At 38.1% G+C, this 16,711-nt stretch overlaps 1 protein-coding gene across 5 annotated transcripts in view; it reads right to left on the bottom strand.

Moving 5' to 3' along the window:
• Positions 1–1,572: 1,572 nt before the first annotated feature.
• MTR (5-methyltetrahydrofolate-homocysteine methyltransferase) overlaps positions 1,573–16,711 on the bottom strand; it is a 53,248-nt gene continuing 38,109 nt past the window's right edge. Inside the window, exons 24-33 of one of the 5 annotated variants that reach the window (XM_063328962.1) lie at positions 15,758–15,878; positions 12,903–12,984; positions 12,044–12,142; positions 10,769–10,844; positions 8,983–9,138; positions 8,132–8,328; positions 5,383–5,583; positions 3,942–4,134; positions 3,082–3,194; positions 1,573–2,948 (exon numbers count right to left, since the gene is read on the bottom strand). In XM_063328962.1, coding sequence (XP_063185032.1) covers positions 2,862–2,948; positions 3,082–3,194; positions 3,942–4,134; positions 5,383–5,583; positions 8,132–8,328; positions 8,983–9,138; positions 10,769–10,844; positions 12,044–12,142; positions 12,903–12,984; positions 15,758–15,878 — 1,325 coding nt within the window. In that variant the 3' untranslated portion in view covers positions 1,573–2,861. Of the gene's footprint in view, positions 2,949–3,081; positions 3,195–3,941; positions 4,135–5,382; positions 5,584–8,131; positions 8,329–8,982; positions 9,139–10,768; positions 10,845–12,042; positions 12,143–12,902; positions 12,985–15,757; positions 15,879–16,711 lie in introns of those variants that run through there. The other 4 variants (XR_010070291.1, XR_010070290.1, XR_010070293.1 and 1 more) reach the window with 4 other exon arrangements.

Consider the following 16,711-nt stretch of genomic DNA (forward strand, 5'->3'; position numbering starts at 1 on the left):
CCCTCAGTTTCTGGCTATCACTTGTATTTTCAGGAGCAGAAATTAACTGAAAGGGTGTGCTGAGGTTGTTGAACAAGGAAGCAGATGATTCTCTAATTTCATCAGAAATTATGAAAATTCATTTCATTGGAAAATGCTCAAATACTCACAGCAAAAATAAATGTGAGGTTTGGGGGTTTTTTTAGGAATGGCCTGACCCACGGTAGCACCCCAATCTAAACTGCGCTACAGTCTTCCTAGGAGTAACAGCAGCACTGAAACAGAACAGAGCTCAGAAGGAAAGGGCAGGTTTAGGGAGAGTATTCCCTCGTGACACCCATAAATTAAGATACGTACCTCAAAACTTGATCTCCAGGCTGCTGGCCTGACTTACAGCAATAATAAGAAAAAAAACTAAAAAAAAAAAATACCACTATTCAAAGTAAATGATTCACTAGAATTAAACCAGAATTGTTTGCAAAGGATTCTTAATTTTTCATCATCTCTTACAACTTGTACCTTGTTAGTAGCACTTAGAAAAGCACCACAAAAAATCCCTTTGGCATTCTAAAATTATTGGTCTTTGCTGGACAGTGTCCACTCCATTTCATTCCTTCAGAGGTGTATTCTTGCCCTGGCTTTTCAATGTAGTTTGATGGAAGTGAAATAATCTTAACCTGGTAGAACTATGAGACTCTCCTTCCTTCACAATTTTCTTTGTTCTGGAGAGAAGAATGAAGCTTATTCAAAGTCTTATTCAAAGTGTCAACCAACAATTTAAAGTAACAAACTTTTAAAGAAATTGTCTTGGTAAAAACATTTGCATAATAGCAATGAGTAATTCTTCCAAACAGGTTCTCACAATGACAAGTTTTGCAGGCAAAGATGAAGATCTTTATCAGCGTATGATGCCCTGTGTGAAGGGATAAAGTAGCTGCACGCCATCTGAAACCCTACTGCTCTCTCAGTCTGATTCTGCTGAAGCTGTACTCGCGGAACTGCATGCTACTGATTTCAGGACAATACACAAATAAACCAAGCTATAAAAGTCATATTTTGACCTCATTCATGCGATCACAAGTCCAGACTAATAGGGCCCTCTGCTTCCAAATGTAAAAGCATGGGAGAGTGGTGGAGAGGAGATACTCCAAGCATTAAATGGATTTGCGAAAGTGCAAGTATCAAAAAGAAAACAAAGAAGATTTCAATTTTTACAGGCTACATACGTCAGGAGCAAATTTTCCTTTATATTAAGAATTTTCTACTGGTTTTTTGGCAATCTAAAAGCGTGTTCCACCTAGGAACCATTCCAGCAACAAGAATCAGCCGATCAACAAGGACACATCTCAAGTCCCTTCATATCAGGGGAGTGGGGAGAGAGATCCATTAGAAATTATTGTAAGTCATTAAAGGATGAGACGTGCTAAAACATTCAGTTAAGAACACGCTTACTCGACTGCTTTCAAAACCCCATAGCAGCCTTTATACTTTCAGATTCATGGTACAATGCGCGTATTAATTTTGACATTATCTGTTCAGCCTATTGCACACACTTTATTGTTGCCATTTAAGGATTCTAATAGGATAACACCATTGACAGCTTAACCTTTATTAAACTGCTGATACAAGATGATTCTTTTTGCATAAAGGCAGATGAAGACATTACAAAAATGATATAGTTATTAATAGATTACAGATAAACTATTTAAAAGAACATTCTCTTTTTAATACTGGTCTTTTCTTTACAATTAGAGACCAGAAAAATGAGGGGTTTCTGTCATAATATTTTACTAAATTAGCATTTAAATAATACCTGAGGCACTTTTCAGAGATTATTAAAAGCTATGAACAATTAGCTCACTCAGAGTTAAATCTGAAGAACAAGCCTACAGCATTAACTGTTACTTACAATGGTATTGCTACTGTGTGCTTCTAAAATTCGGGTACCTGGAAGCTTAAAGAGTTTGTAAAACACTGAAGTCAGCTCCAAGCTTTCTGTCTGTCTATAGTAACAACTATGTGTCTCAAACTTTTCACATACAAAAGATTGTATGAACATGAATTAAGCCTCACAAAATAACTGTAAGGTAGGAAGTGCCATTACCCTTTATGCAGAGTAGAAACAGACTGTGGCTTGCTGAAAAGACGAGAAAGCATGAGATGGACAACCCATGGGCTCAGTCATCCCATGGCATGTTCCGTCATAATACAGCGTTTCTAATGTTGCTCCAGCACATTGTATTATTTCGATAGTTCTAATTACAATCACAAAGTAATTTAAAAAACTGATATTATTCAGAGAGAACAACATATGTTCCCAATCACAAGACCTAAATACAGAGCAGACAGATTTTAGAAAAGGAGATCTGTTGTACTTCAGTTGTTCTTGATCACTCAGTGCAAAACCTTTGCTGACTTTACACAAAAATCACATTGTATTTCTGTATCTGGACTTGCCAAAACACATTTAAAACAACAGAAGTCAAATTCTGTTCTACATAGATCCACAGCCAATGGGACAGAAATTCTTGCCCCTGATTTCAAAGCCTTCCTGAGGGCAGGAGGGCTTTGCAGCTTCCACATCTCAGCCTGCATCTAGCTGCTCAGCTAGAGTATTTGTGCAAGAAATAAAAATAAATAATAGCATATTGCTATGACTAAGAGATCTAAGGGATCTGCAATGCATTCATGGTACCAAGCGAAGAGCACGGGGCAGATCTGAAATGCAAGTTCTTTGATCAAAAATTAAAAACAATCAGACAAGCTATTGGGATGGATGGAAGAAAGCTGTTCTCAGTGGGAAGGATTTTCGTGTTGGATTTTCGTGTTCTTTCTGGTGAACGGACCCTCAAAAGATGTCTGTTTGCCCACAAGCGACACAGTTATTCAGTATCGTATCCTAAAATGGGTCCCAGCCATTTCTCCACCTCTGCCACAGACAAATTTTTTCTCCGTGCATAATCTTCAACCTGCAAAGGGACCACAAAACATGATGAAGATCTGGAAACTCCAGCTTTAACTCTTTACAAAGTTTTTTGGAACACCTACTCGTAAGGTGGTTTTGAATGCTGTAACATTACCACAACGGACAGTCCAAGTTACCTGATCTTTACATATCTTGCCAACAGCAAAATATTTGGATTTGGGATTGGAGAAGTAGAGGCCAGAAACTGCAGAAGCAGGTATCATTGCTAGTGATTCAGTTAAACCAATTCCTGGAAAAGAGAATGGAAGTTTTCTTATTCTCTGAATTGATAGTAAGCATGAATTCAGAGCCTTTTTTTTTTTTTGTTAGGTAGCTTCAGGCAAACCTAAAAGCCAAAAACCTTTCAGATAAAAAAAACCAAACTATTTTCCACTTCTTGTCTACTAAAAAAAATACACATAGCTTTAAATATATTGCAGACTTTCATTACAGTATTACTGTACAGTTTGAAGGAAAAAACCTTAGACATTTTGGCAAATGAAATGGGTAACGAGAGGTTCTGAAACACAGGAAGGTATTTTTGGAATTGTGGAAGTAACAGTGAAATGTCTGACGTGTAAAATATCAGAGAAAAACAAATGGAACTCATTCCTTTTTTATGAGTTACCACCTCAAGGTTTCTGTGGACCGGGAAATATACTGCTGAATTGGCTTTTTTCCTGTTTATATCTGGAATGTCTTCTTGTAACCATAAGGATGCTAGAATTTTTCTCTGTGCAGCAGAACCCTGTTTGCATGCAATCTGCTAATTAAGGACACAACTCCTTCACCAAAAGCACTGGCAGTATTTTGCAAATTCTTCCTTGAATGAGGCAAAATAAAAGTGGCAATGAAAAGGGGAAGACAGCGATTCCCAGAACTGCTTCCGTTTGAGGTTTTTCTATGTAGCTCTGCACCGCCCAATTCGCTGTTTTGTTGGCATTTCAATCTTCCTTTCATTCACATAAAAACAGTTTAAGAATCTTAGTAAAGGTACCTGTTGTTTCCTCGATATTTGCGAGTTTCCACATGGTGAGTTTTTCTGTATGGTCAGGCTGGCTTGGATATCCAGGGGCAGGGCGAATTCCCTCATATTTAATTCTGCGTAGGTCAGAGAGATGTAGCTGCTCAGTACTACAATAAGCCCAGAATTCCCTTCGAACCCTTTCATGGAGCTCCTCAGCAAATGCCTTGGAATATAATACAGAGATTTTTTAATATTTTTTTTTAATTTGTGCAGACTGATGCAATAGCTTTTTGATGAACACAAACAATGATAGAGACTTTCTCCCCATTCCCATTTTAATTTTTAAAGGGGCTTTTATCACAGGTGAGAAATTTGATAGCATTAAAATTCACATACAGTAGTTATTTTGCTAATTCAAGTATTCTAGTTTTTTCTCTTATTGGAAGGCAGTGGTTTTTCAGCTGCCCTGCTTTAAAATCCTACGTACTCAACGCTGTAAATATGTGGACAAGTAACCGGAAAAGATGAGGTTCATTTCCCTATGGTAGCGATACATCATTACAGCACTGAAGTCGTTAGGTCTTGACTATCTGGGTATCTCGTCCAGATCTAGTTTTGGAAGGCCACATCATTCTTGCATCCATATGAATGTCAGAGGTAAGTAAATGCCGCTGCTCTTTTTAGCAGAGAGCCTTTCCTCTAGCTGGAAGTGAGCAACAGCTTTTCTTAGCTGCTCTCACAGCTTACACTGTTTTGCCAGTAATAGTTGCCTTCAGGAGAAATTTCACTTCAGTAAGTATCTAGTATTGGCATCTAGTAATAATTTCTAATAATAATTTCTGAAACTTTGTTCTAGCTTGAAATAAGCTAACCCCATCTGCATCACACCAAAGTTGCTGTAAGTTATAACACGGTTACTTAGGTGTAAGCACGAGGGCAGGCAGGTGGGGACAGAGAGGCAGAAGGGAAGGGACAGCATTTTCTAAACCACTTCATTTAGAGCTTTAAGAGCCTGTCTGCCTAACCTAAGACATGATAACTCAAGAGACCTGTACCCTGGATACATCTGCATGGTCACCATTAAAACAGAAGGCATGTCTGCAATTCAAGAATATAATTGGTGGGTCACACCTCAGTCCAACCCATTCTCATGTAAATAAAACAAGACTTAAAGACAGTTCTTAAGCAGTCTTGTTTTAAAACCTGCTAAATTCTATCAATCCTCAAAACCCTCAAAAAGAACTCAGAGATGCTTTTGCAGCTGGAAGATACAGACAGCAGAGTCCCCTCTGGCTCAGAAGAGGACTCTCAAGACAATTTTAGTAGAACCAGTTCACTTTGAGATTGAATGCAGAGCACACGTTACAGGCAACAGTCTAAGTTTATGCTAAAACTTGAAACAGCACCCTGTCAAGCAAATCTAGTACACAGTCAGAAAATTTGCACGGAAACACATAATAAAACCTCATACCTCTGCCAAGCGATCGCCAAGAGCCTTTACCATGATGATGTTGTATTCATCATCCTGTTTCCTAAATTCATTGCATAACTCCTCTACACCAAAGCAGGCCACAGCAAACAGGCCTAGGTAGTCACAAACGCCAGAATCCAGTGGTGCTATGAAGTCAGAGAGGCAGTAATATGGATCTGTGCAGGCAGAGTCCTTCTCAGCCTGAAGTAACAAAACCAATGCAAAAAAATCAGAACATTTAAAAAATGTATTAAATATTAGTGCACTATTAATCTAAAGACCAGTAGTAAGACTAAAGGGCTTAAGGCATTTCTGACAGACACCTAATTAGTCTTTGAGCCATGATGGCTTTCCTGTACTTGAATTAGAAGAAAAACACTTCTCTTACTCTGAGGGTGTTTGGATCACTGAAGAGCAAAATGTGAAATAAGAGAGATGCTGTGCTGGACACACACAGAGAGATCTTTCGCTTCTATTTACAGCTAGTAAGACTTTACAGCTTATTCCGCAGATGAATTATTACAAAAGAAGGAACATTCTTGTGCCAACCCCTGGGTAAGAGGAGGAATGTTCCATCTCTAGCACTCAGATTCCACTTTTGTTAGCAAAACTGATGGCTGATGGTTTGCATCCCAGTTCTGCAAACTGCAGAATTCTTCCACAACTCCCATTTTAGAATGCCTGTGACAGTTTATAAACACGCCTAGCTTCTCATGCTACAAACCAGGTGCTCAGTAATCCAGACAAAACAGCACCCCATGATGTAGGTGGACATTAGCCACATGCAAATACAAACAAAATGCATCTTATCGCTACTGAAAAGTTGAATCCCAAGCAAGGTTCAAGGGGTTTACACAAACAGGAGATGTCCCCCTCACTGGATCCTTTTCCAAAATGAAAAAAAAGGAATAGAAAGAGATGACTGAACTCTGGCCATAACACCTAACAAGAAGTTTTACAGTTGCAGATCATATCAGCATATTCATTGTGGGAATACGACTGCTATTTAAAAAGCGGCACAGCTCTTGTAAATCTACCCAGCTTACAGAGAGATAAAAGTTATTTCATGGCTATCACTTGACTGAAGGTTCCTCTCCAAGTTTCCTTATTCTATGTCAATATTTTAACAATGCTTTCCACCTGCTCCCAACTGCAGTTTAAAAAATGAAGAGAACACCACACACCCCACCCCCATGAAAACCGAAGAAACATGATCAACTGTTTTCCCAGTTTCTATAACCTACTAGGTTACAGGAAGTACCATAAAACTGAACAAATACTCTTTTTCCACACAGGTGAAATCTGTGTTAATTTTAGGGTTCTTCTGTAATGATTACAGTTAAGGAAAATTCTAAATGCATCTACAACTTTTATATTTACATCACATCACATCCTTAATAGTGCCAATGTCATAGAGAGAACTGTGTGTACTGAAAGGAACATTATATATAAGAAACAGGAGACAATTACTCTCTTCTACTTTGCTCTGGTGAAGCCTCTACCGAATTACTTCACACGCCAGATTGACAGAGATGCAGCTAAAATACGAGTCCAGAAGAACGGTACCCCCGACAGCACAGAGCTTCATGGCCTTAACTTTTGAGAAAAGCCTGAATAGATTTGGAATATACAAGATAAAAAGACTAAGGAAAATAAGAGTATTCCAATACTAAAAACCATTACAAGAAGAACATCAAATCAGATATTCTCCTTGGCATCAAATCAGATATTCTCCTTGGGAGAACCCTGGGAAGAGGCCAGGAAAAGAAACTGTAGTAAACTTGATTTACATGGGATATCAAAATGTTTAACTAGGTAGTAAGGCCCTGGAACAGCCCTGCCTGAATGCTTGTGAGAACAGTTTATGTAAACACCTGCCATGGATCGTCAAGATACACTAGATACATCTCCGTGCAACAGATAATCTGTTCCAGGGAACTGGAAAAGATAAAGTCATGTATTTCTTAGTACTGCAATATTGGCACAGGACTATCCTCATAGAATACCATACTCCAGAAATTTAGGTATTTGTTAAATTTGTTTTCTGCCATGTTTGATGACTCTGAACATGTGAACTATGAAGAAGCCGATTCAGAAGGCAGGGAAGAAGGAGAGGCAGAGTCTCTTGAAAATGTTCCATCTATCAAAATAAATGCAAATCTACCTAAGTATGATTCAAGCATGAACATTTAAAATAATAATTCTCTCAGCCAACTACCTAATTCTAAACTGCCTCTTCATGGGGAATTTTACATTAAAATTAAGACTATCAAAAACACTTTTCTCCATCGAGCTTTGTTTTCCAAGTATTTTAATTATAGGTGTTTTTAACCTTTAACACAGTGAAGCAGAATTCTTCATTTAAGGCAGAATCCAGGGATATTATAGAATTAAGGTTCATTAGGTTTTAATTTAGTGCATGGGATCCATGTGATGAATTTATACAGCACAGTCTTTAGGACATCTGACATATTAAAATGAAGACAGAAGATGCACATCATATCTGAAAATGTCAAATCTATAAAGCATTTTGTACAACTACTACAATGCAAAATAGTACAAATACTACAATACAAGCATCTGGGTCATCACTAAGATCTTGTTATTACTGAAAGAAAAGGCAAGACAATGGCTGCAGACAGATTACAACCACTATTTTCTGCACAGATTTTAACAGCGCACTTCTGTTACTTTCTTCCAATTCAGAAAAAAAAACCCACTTTATTTAACAAATGTTCTGTCATTGTACCTGTTGCCTCAAGCCATAAAATTTTGCTATTGGTTCCGAAGATCCCAGTGCCTCTTCTACAGCATATAATTGGATATCGTCTTGAACACTTTGAGCTGGCCAGAACCCAACCATACCTCTGGCTTGTAATTTCTTTTGATTAATCAATGTTTTCAGTAGATTTTGAGCATCATTATAAACTCTCTTTGCTTCTTCACCTATCAAAAAAAGGGAGAACCCTTTAGAAAAGGCATGTTTTCACAACTGGCGAAATGGGTTTAAGAATTGCTGAAGATTGGTTCATTTTCCACATAATTCTCTGATGAATGCAACAATCTGTCAGATACAGTAAACAGAAAGATAGCAGTGTGATTATGTCTATACAGCTGTAACAACATATATCCTGGAAAAAAAAAATTAATTCAGCCAGCACCATTCTAGTAGAGGCAGAGGACGCAGAATAAAACGAGCAACAGAGAACATGCGTGTGCACCTACATTACCACAGTGCAGAAGATCCAGAACATTGATTTCAGTGTCACCCTTGCAGTTTCATCATATATTTATTTCAAGGCCCACTGAATAGTTTCAGAAGGAGAGAGAGCCCTCTTGCCGTCTTCACCCAAAACGGCAACACAGATATATCAAGTGCTCTGCTGCCGTTTTCTGTTGTTAAAATACCTCCCTGTGTTTTGGCGGCTGAATTCTAAATAAGATGATTGAGCATTTTTCCCCATTTATTCTTCAGCCTCACACTTGGTTCACTAGGTGTTGCTTTAAAGAAATTATGTCAGTGACATTTCAGAATCTTACTGCAGCACGGCAGGTCTGTTAGGATTATTTACATGAAGCATATGCAATTTCAATACTCACCTACAGTTTTATCGTTAAAGATTTTGGGGAAACCCCTGTTGGGATACTTTCCCCTAAGCTGCCAGACATCAAAGAAAGGCTTCCAGTCAATGTATTCTACCAGCCTGTTCAGGTCATAATCTTCAAAGACTTTTGTGCCGATGAATTTCGGTTTAACTGTAGGAATGAGAAGTATAATCTGACATGATGAAAATAATTTAAAATTTCTCTTGTATGTGCAGCATAACTGATGCTCAACAGCCTCCACCACTGCAAATGACCTCTTCCAAAGTGACTGTCTTAGAATTCTCACTGTCACATCGTTCCCAAGTCATACCGTACCCTACAGTTACAATGTGATAAAAAGAAGTGTGAAAGGCATATAAAGTTGAAATAAAAATTTAAGGCCTTTGGTTCTTTCATATAAATCAACACTTATTAGCTGTTGGACTTCTGACTTATTTCATTGGCCAAGATATTGGCCAAAACAGAAGACCAAAAAACATACACAACTTACCAATACCTAACATATTTTATGGCCATATATACCTTTCATATTTACAAATCGTGCTTTCTATACACAGACATATTGCATGCTACGGTACTGTAGAATATTTCTGTAAATTAACATTTATAAGAACTTTTGCAACCACCACACACTTGTTCAGATACATGTGCACAAGTGAAAAAGCAAGATGTATCTATGTTATGATGTAGCCACAAGCTTTGCACTTGTTTTGTCTGTGCTGTTCAATACTTCATAACACAACCTTTTTTAAGATGAGCATCTTGTTGAGCCTTGTAAAAGAAATGACAGAAAGCAGTGAAGTGTTCACATCACTGCACGATGCAATTTCTTGTGGAATGTTGTTTATACTTCTAGTCTCTAATTAAAAAAAAATAGAGTCAAAACAAACCAGTATAGACACTGACAGGGGAGGAGTAGGAAAAAGCGTAAGGAGCAATTTGATATAAATGCCATGTCAGAATGCGTGTTCCCTAAATATGGTATAGTGAATTTTGCAATATAACGACCCAGTCTGACATTATTTTGCAAAGCAGGCGTTAGACTTATCTTTGATTCACAGAATCACAGAATGGTTTGGGTTGGAAGGGACCTTAAAGATCATCTAGTTCCAACCCCCCTGCCCTGGGCAGGGACACCTCCCACTAGACCAGGCTGCCCAAAGCCCCATCCAGCCTGGCCTTGAACACTTCCAGGGAAGGGGCATCCACAACTTCTCTGGGCAACCAGTTCCAGTGTCTCACCACCCACACAGTAAAGAATCTCTTCCTGATATCTAATCTAAATCTACCCTCTTTCAGTTTGAGGCCGTTACCCCGTGTCCTATCATTACACTCCCTGATGAAGAGTCCCTCCGCATCTCTTCCGTAGGCCCCCTTTAGGTACTGGAAGGCTGCAATAAAGTCTCCTTGGAGCCTTCTCTTCTCCAGGCTGAACAACCCCAACTCTCTCAGCCTGTCCTCATAGCATAGGTGTTCCAGCCTTCTGATCATCGATTATATGGTGTTATGGGTAACTCATTGTTTTAGATTTTTTTTTTACCAATTTTTTAATTAACAATTTATTTTTTAAATATACTGTGAAAAATATAAAGCAGAAACAGGATGCTCAAATTTATGCAAAAAAAATCTCTGCTCAGACAGACACCAGTTTATTCAAGTTGTTACACTACTATATCCTGAAGTTTAATGAAGCATAATCTAATTAAAAATATATAAATAAATACATAAAATAAAATAAAGGAAAAGCACAGTAACAACAGACAACAACTTTTAAACTAACCTGGTTTATGGCCTGATAACCAGTCATTATGGAAACCTTTTCTTCTAGCTTGCTGGAGAGACAAGTATCTTCTTTCCTGTATGAACACAAAGGATAATTTCAAAGACAGCCATCTTTCAGACAGATAAACTGTAACTGTTGTCTTGGTGGTAGAGTTTTACTCAAAATGGTCTTTGAGACAAATCTGACAACAGGAAATTTCAGTTCCAACAACTCCCAGTTCACAAGTGTAAAGTAAGATTGCATCACAACCATACCATTATTTTTTCCCATATACTTCTAATGAAACTGGCCTACAAGACTTCCAGTTCATCTGAACTACATCAGAAGTTCTTTTGTTACTTCAAATTACATGAAAATACAGGTTCAGCAAGATGCTCTCCTATTGCCTGCAAAAAGCTTAAGCCTGCAGTGATACCACCACCAGTGGCTGCAGCATGCCTCTGGGGAAATTACTGGATCTTTTGAAAGGCACAGGAAGTTTACAGTAACTTTAGTAAGGCCCACGAATTCAGTGCTGACCTCTGCTTAAAGGAGAGTGCTGCGCTCACTGACTTCAGCTTAGTGGACTGGTTCCCTGTGCAAAGACAGTCTTAGACTTGGTCAAGCCAAATGTCCTCAGCAGGAGGCCTCAAGATTTATCTTTCGTTATGAAGAGACCAGGTAAGAGCCAGATGACTTTCAATTTGCTTCCGTGTTTATTGACAAAGATGGCCTCAGAGGAGTTATATGTTGTTTCCTATTGTTAATTTGTACAGTCCACCTCCACATTCCATTGCTTACTTCTCTTCAGTTTCCTCGAATGCCAGCCTCAGCTCTCTACTTTGAGACTGCTCAGATCCCTAAAGAATATGAACACATCAGGAAAGCATGGTGTTGTAAAGTACTCAGAGTGTGGCTTAGTTCCAGCAAAAGCAACCAGTGCCATTTTAGTTACCCCATACAGTTCCCTGTTTCCAGCTACTGCTCCAGGAAAGCACTGGTCTCCTGTAAGGCGGTTAAGCTGACTTAACTTCCAGCTTCATGGAGATTGTCCATTGAGGACAACCAAGAATTTACCAAGGATATGTTAGACTCATACAGAATTTTCACTTATAGGTTATAGAATTTGATTTTATAAGCACTTCTGGAAGTTTTCCATCAATTCTACTGCATGTTTTAAATCAGCACAAATACACCTGAAGGTCTTTATAAGGAGCTGAAACTGAGAGCTAGCAATGAGGCAAGTACTGACCATTCAAACAAGAAAAGAAGCTAGAGCAATTTTATTTGTACCTTGAGAGACTCATAGTGTTCTTGCCTAATTTCTTCATACTCCTCTAGTATTTCTTCAAAGAAATCATCCTTTAAACTTTCATCTAAGAGCTGGGAGCACTGAAAAATGTAAAGAGAAAGCGCTAAGTACCACACTTGAACACACTATAGTAAGGACTGAGTATGAACTTCAGGCTAAGCTATCTGTCTTTCAAACTCATTGCCAATTACTCTTGACAACACTAAACTAAGCTTTACTGCTAATTTGCAAGCTAGGTTCAAAAAATATTTAAGAATATGATTATGACAGAGTACTGCCCTACCACACCAGTAATATTAGCAGAACCAAGTCTGGCTCTAGAAAGACCTGAGAGAAGAACACTCCAAGACTTTAGAGACTGAATAGTCATAGAAACACCACACAGCTTGGCCTACTTCTTCCCAGCAGGTATCTGCCAGCTAAGACTACCCATTTGTTTGACAGAGAGAGCATCCATCCCGGAAACTCCAGCCAGATGTTTCACAGTACTAATGTTGCCATATCACTAACTGCAGAAATATATCACATTTAATCCCATTGCTCTTTGCTATAAAACATGTCAAAACTACAGGCTAGGACTCAGAGTGAATCATGTCACCCTCACTAGAGAAATGGGCATTTAAATGAAGGTACCCAGTGACAATAATTGGCACAAGTCAGATGAGGTAACACGTGGCAGCAAAAAAATAACTGAAGCAACAGTAGTTTAGAAACTGGTCTCTGTTGCGCCTCTTCAATTTTCTGCCATAATATTAAGCCTTAGAGGAAAGGATGAGAGGCAGAACAGAAAAACAGGGCATATATTTTTGCATGAATGAGAAACTATGATTCAGAACTTACAACCACAACACTCTTGGATGCATCCAGGACATGAATTACAGGTGCGCTATATCGTGGGGCAATTTTAACAGCTGTGTGTGTTCTTCAATGAAAAAGAAAAAGAGTGAACGTTTCACAACTGAAAGAAACAAAAAAAAAAAAACCCCAAAACAGACAAAACCCCCAGCAAAATAAATCCTGATTTAATGCATAGGCCAGAACTTCAAAAGACGAAAGCGATCTGCTATGCATGGATGATTAAACACAGAGTTCAATAATAGGTACATAAACACTTTTCTTCAAAAGAGTATCAAAACGTTTCATAAATAGTGTGCCAACTCACATTCCCTCACTGTCTTACCAACTGACTGAAAATCAGCAACTCATTAGTTTGAGTCTCAGAAAATTGCAGCGAGAACGTTCCAAACTAAGCCTATTTTTTCTTAATCTTTTTTGCTCATCTTATATTTTTCCCTCCCACATGCTAGTCTCTGGGTCTACGGATTAGCATTAACATATTTCAGTGATGATTACTGCATTTCTATGATGCTCTACTTCAAAGCTGGAGGCACAAGCTCTCTACTCACCTGAAGAAGGAATTCTGACAGTAGTCAATAAATATTACAAACTTGCACCTGCTTGATCAGTCAAGACATTCACATAAAAACCTCCCAATTCATCCAATTATTTATCATTTACTCATATTCCAATCCTCATGGAAATACTTCAGCATATAACGAAGAATCACTACATTATAGTACTTTGTTGATCAAATTGAAGTTTGGAATCCTAAACTGAGGCCTAAGCTATCATGTGAAATGCAGCTGGCTACCCCTGTTGCTCAGAGTCCTGGCAAATTGTGCAAGCAAGTGCAGGAATGAAGACATTGCAGACCAAAACTCAGTTTGCTTTCTTAAATGCTACAGTCAAACACCATTTTTTAAATTAATTTAAATCAGAACCCAGGAAGAGGTCTTCCACAGCAAAGATAAGATCTCATTTTTCTTCAGGTTCTGGCAAACATTTTAAGCACTTGGCCATGGAGGTTACTGATGACTGTGCAACACAGCTGTGTAACCAACTGTCCAGAAGCTTCTTAATTTACTTCTAGATGATGCGCTTTTGATCTTGGCAGCTCTATTTTTTAGAAACGTATATTGTGTTTTCTATTTTGATAGGAACAGAGAGGAAACAAACAGGGCACGGTCTTACAATGGCACTTTATCAACTAGTACCTATTCATTTTTATATTTTTTAAAAATAAACATTACCACAACAAAACTGTCACCATTACTTGTCAGCATCTGAATTTACCAAAGCAGTAGAGTAAGAATTCAAAGCTCATCATTGTTGTAAGTTATGAAGAAACTCTTTTATGTAGATTCTGTAGGCAAAATCCAGCCCCTCTCTATCATTCAAACTAACTTCACTTTCCACCTTTCCAAGCACTTATGGTATCCTTATTTTAGATAACAATGTCTACTTATTACACAGAAAAAGTGTAGATGGTTCTTCCAACATGTACGCAACCTTCCAGAATGCACACATGAAGTTAAACTTAAGACTGTGGATGTAAAATTAAATATATATTGCCAATCCAGTCTTCCGTACAGAATACATTTACTTGACATATATTTTATGGAAATTGTATGTGTGTGGGCATATGCATAAGTATGTATTTGTATACAGTTCACATGAATAAAATTATTATTTATGTCTACAAAATTATACATATATTCTTCAATAATTTCCATATTCAAGGATAAAACTAGTGCTGCCTTGCTGTTGGCAACATTCATCTCTCTGGATAAATTCTACAATACTGTTTGATGCTGGTATTTGACATCAGTGACTAGGCCACAATGCTCTGCGTACAAACACTAAAAAGATCTCAAGAAAGGGCTCTCCTAAGACCTCCAGTTAGAATAAAGCCCTTTCTTTTCCCCCCCTGTCAAATTATGGGGCGATTTGCTAAGGCCAAAAATACAAAATACATTGAGCTAATGGTTCTGCTAGAACACGTGCTGCTCTGGTAAAGAAAGCAACGCTGCTAACAGCTTCTAGTTATGCAAGAAATGACCTCTGCAGTCTTCTGAGCTGTCACATGCTCAAGCATATTGTACATGAACCAGTTAGCAAAGCATGACCCAAGGCCGTTACACGTGCCTAAACCATATTGGTGGTAATGTTAATACCAGGTGTTAGTGAGCTGTCAACACTCGTCTTCAGGACATCACAGCAGCTGTATTATTTCACTTGAACAGATCTGAGAGAATAAGATCTCAACAGGAAAGCTCAGTCTATCAAAAGCAAAATGGTAACTATTTCAAGGCAAGCAGCTAGAATTTATTCCCTACCAGCCTGCTTGAACGGGACTGGGGTCTCAACCCAATCAACACAGTACTGAACAGTGATCCAGGAAAATACATTAACTTTCTTAAAGATAATAGCTCCCTGATGTCAACATGACGATTTCGAGGCTCAAAATCCTGCATTTTCTCAATGCTTTGGTGAATTGAAACAGATTATTCAACCCCTTAGAAGAACAGAACTGTATTCATATGCATACGTGTGTGACATTTTAGAAGGAAACATAAAACTTCCATATACAATATACGCTTGCAAAATCCATAATGCTTGCAAAAAAAGAAGTGTTTAAGGTGTCCATTACTTGTTGTGTCCCAATTACATTTTACTCCTATATTGTAGGACTCCTGATATAAAGAAATAACATTCAGTCTTAAGTAGATACATACCAGTACATGTGCTAGGGGAAAACAAGGGAAAGGGAGAGAGAAATGGCTATAACTTTTCTTTTTCCCTGGTTAATGTTACTTTCGTATACATTCCCCTTCTTCCCAACCAAGATATCTTACTTAGAAGTAGTTGCTCCTCCAATCAGCAAAGGAATCTTTATTGCCAATCTCTCCATTTCCTTGGCGACAAAAATCATTTCATCCAAAGAAGGGGTGATGAGACCAGACAGGCCAATTATATCTATTGCAAATTTACAAACAGACATACACAAAAGGTTTAGCAAATCTACTCTAGAATGACACAGAAATTATTACAGAAAGCATTTCTCCCATACATCAGATAACTTCATGCGTCAGACAGAAAATAGTGAGATAAAAGAGCAGGGTAGTTGCTAGTCTAAAAGCAAGGTTTGACCTAATTAAAAAGTGAAAGCTTTCCAAGATTGAAAGCGATGCCAAATGCCCAGTTTAGGATTTTCCTCAAGCGGTCTTCACAGCTGCTGAATACGTACTGCTCTAGTTTCAGCAATAAATATATACTACTTCTGATTAGCAACCTCAGAAGTTCAGCACTGAGGTGGGAAATAAGACAAAATAATTATAAGCTGTGCTCTCAGAAACAGCAAACGTTTTCAACTTCACCACCTATGTTCCACACAATTCATCTTTTCCAAGATGCAATAGACTGTTTCAAAGCAACTGTAACTTGTTTCAGAATGTTCATTATTTATTAGAACAATTCAGTCCTGATTTCACACTCACTGATCTGGCAGGCTGAATGCCAAGTTCTTTTACTGATTTAAGAACCAACATGAAGTTATCTAACCTTTCCAAGTCTCCATTTATCCATCCATAAAACAAATACTAAAACGTCTCTCTTGCAGCTTTCCTGTTGATACAGGTTTTCAGTGCCTCAGCCTGGGTTTCACGGAAGTGCCAAATACTAAATAACTATGATTGTTAATGCAAAAGTTCTGATTTATCTGAAGATAGTCTGACCAAATCATAGACAGCACAGGAATGCAATGAGTAGCAATAAAAAACGTGAGTGGGGTTTAAAAATCAAACAATTCA

This window comes from Chroicocephalus ridibundus, chromosome 3, assembly GCF_963924245.1.
Source record: "Chroicocephalus ridibundus chromosome 3, bChrRid1.1, whole genome shotgun sequence".
NCBI classification, from domain to species: domain Eukaryota; kingdom Metazoa; phylum Chordata; class Aves; order Charadriiformes; family Laridae; genus Chroicocephalus; species Chroicocephalus ridibundus.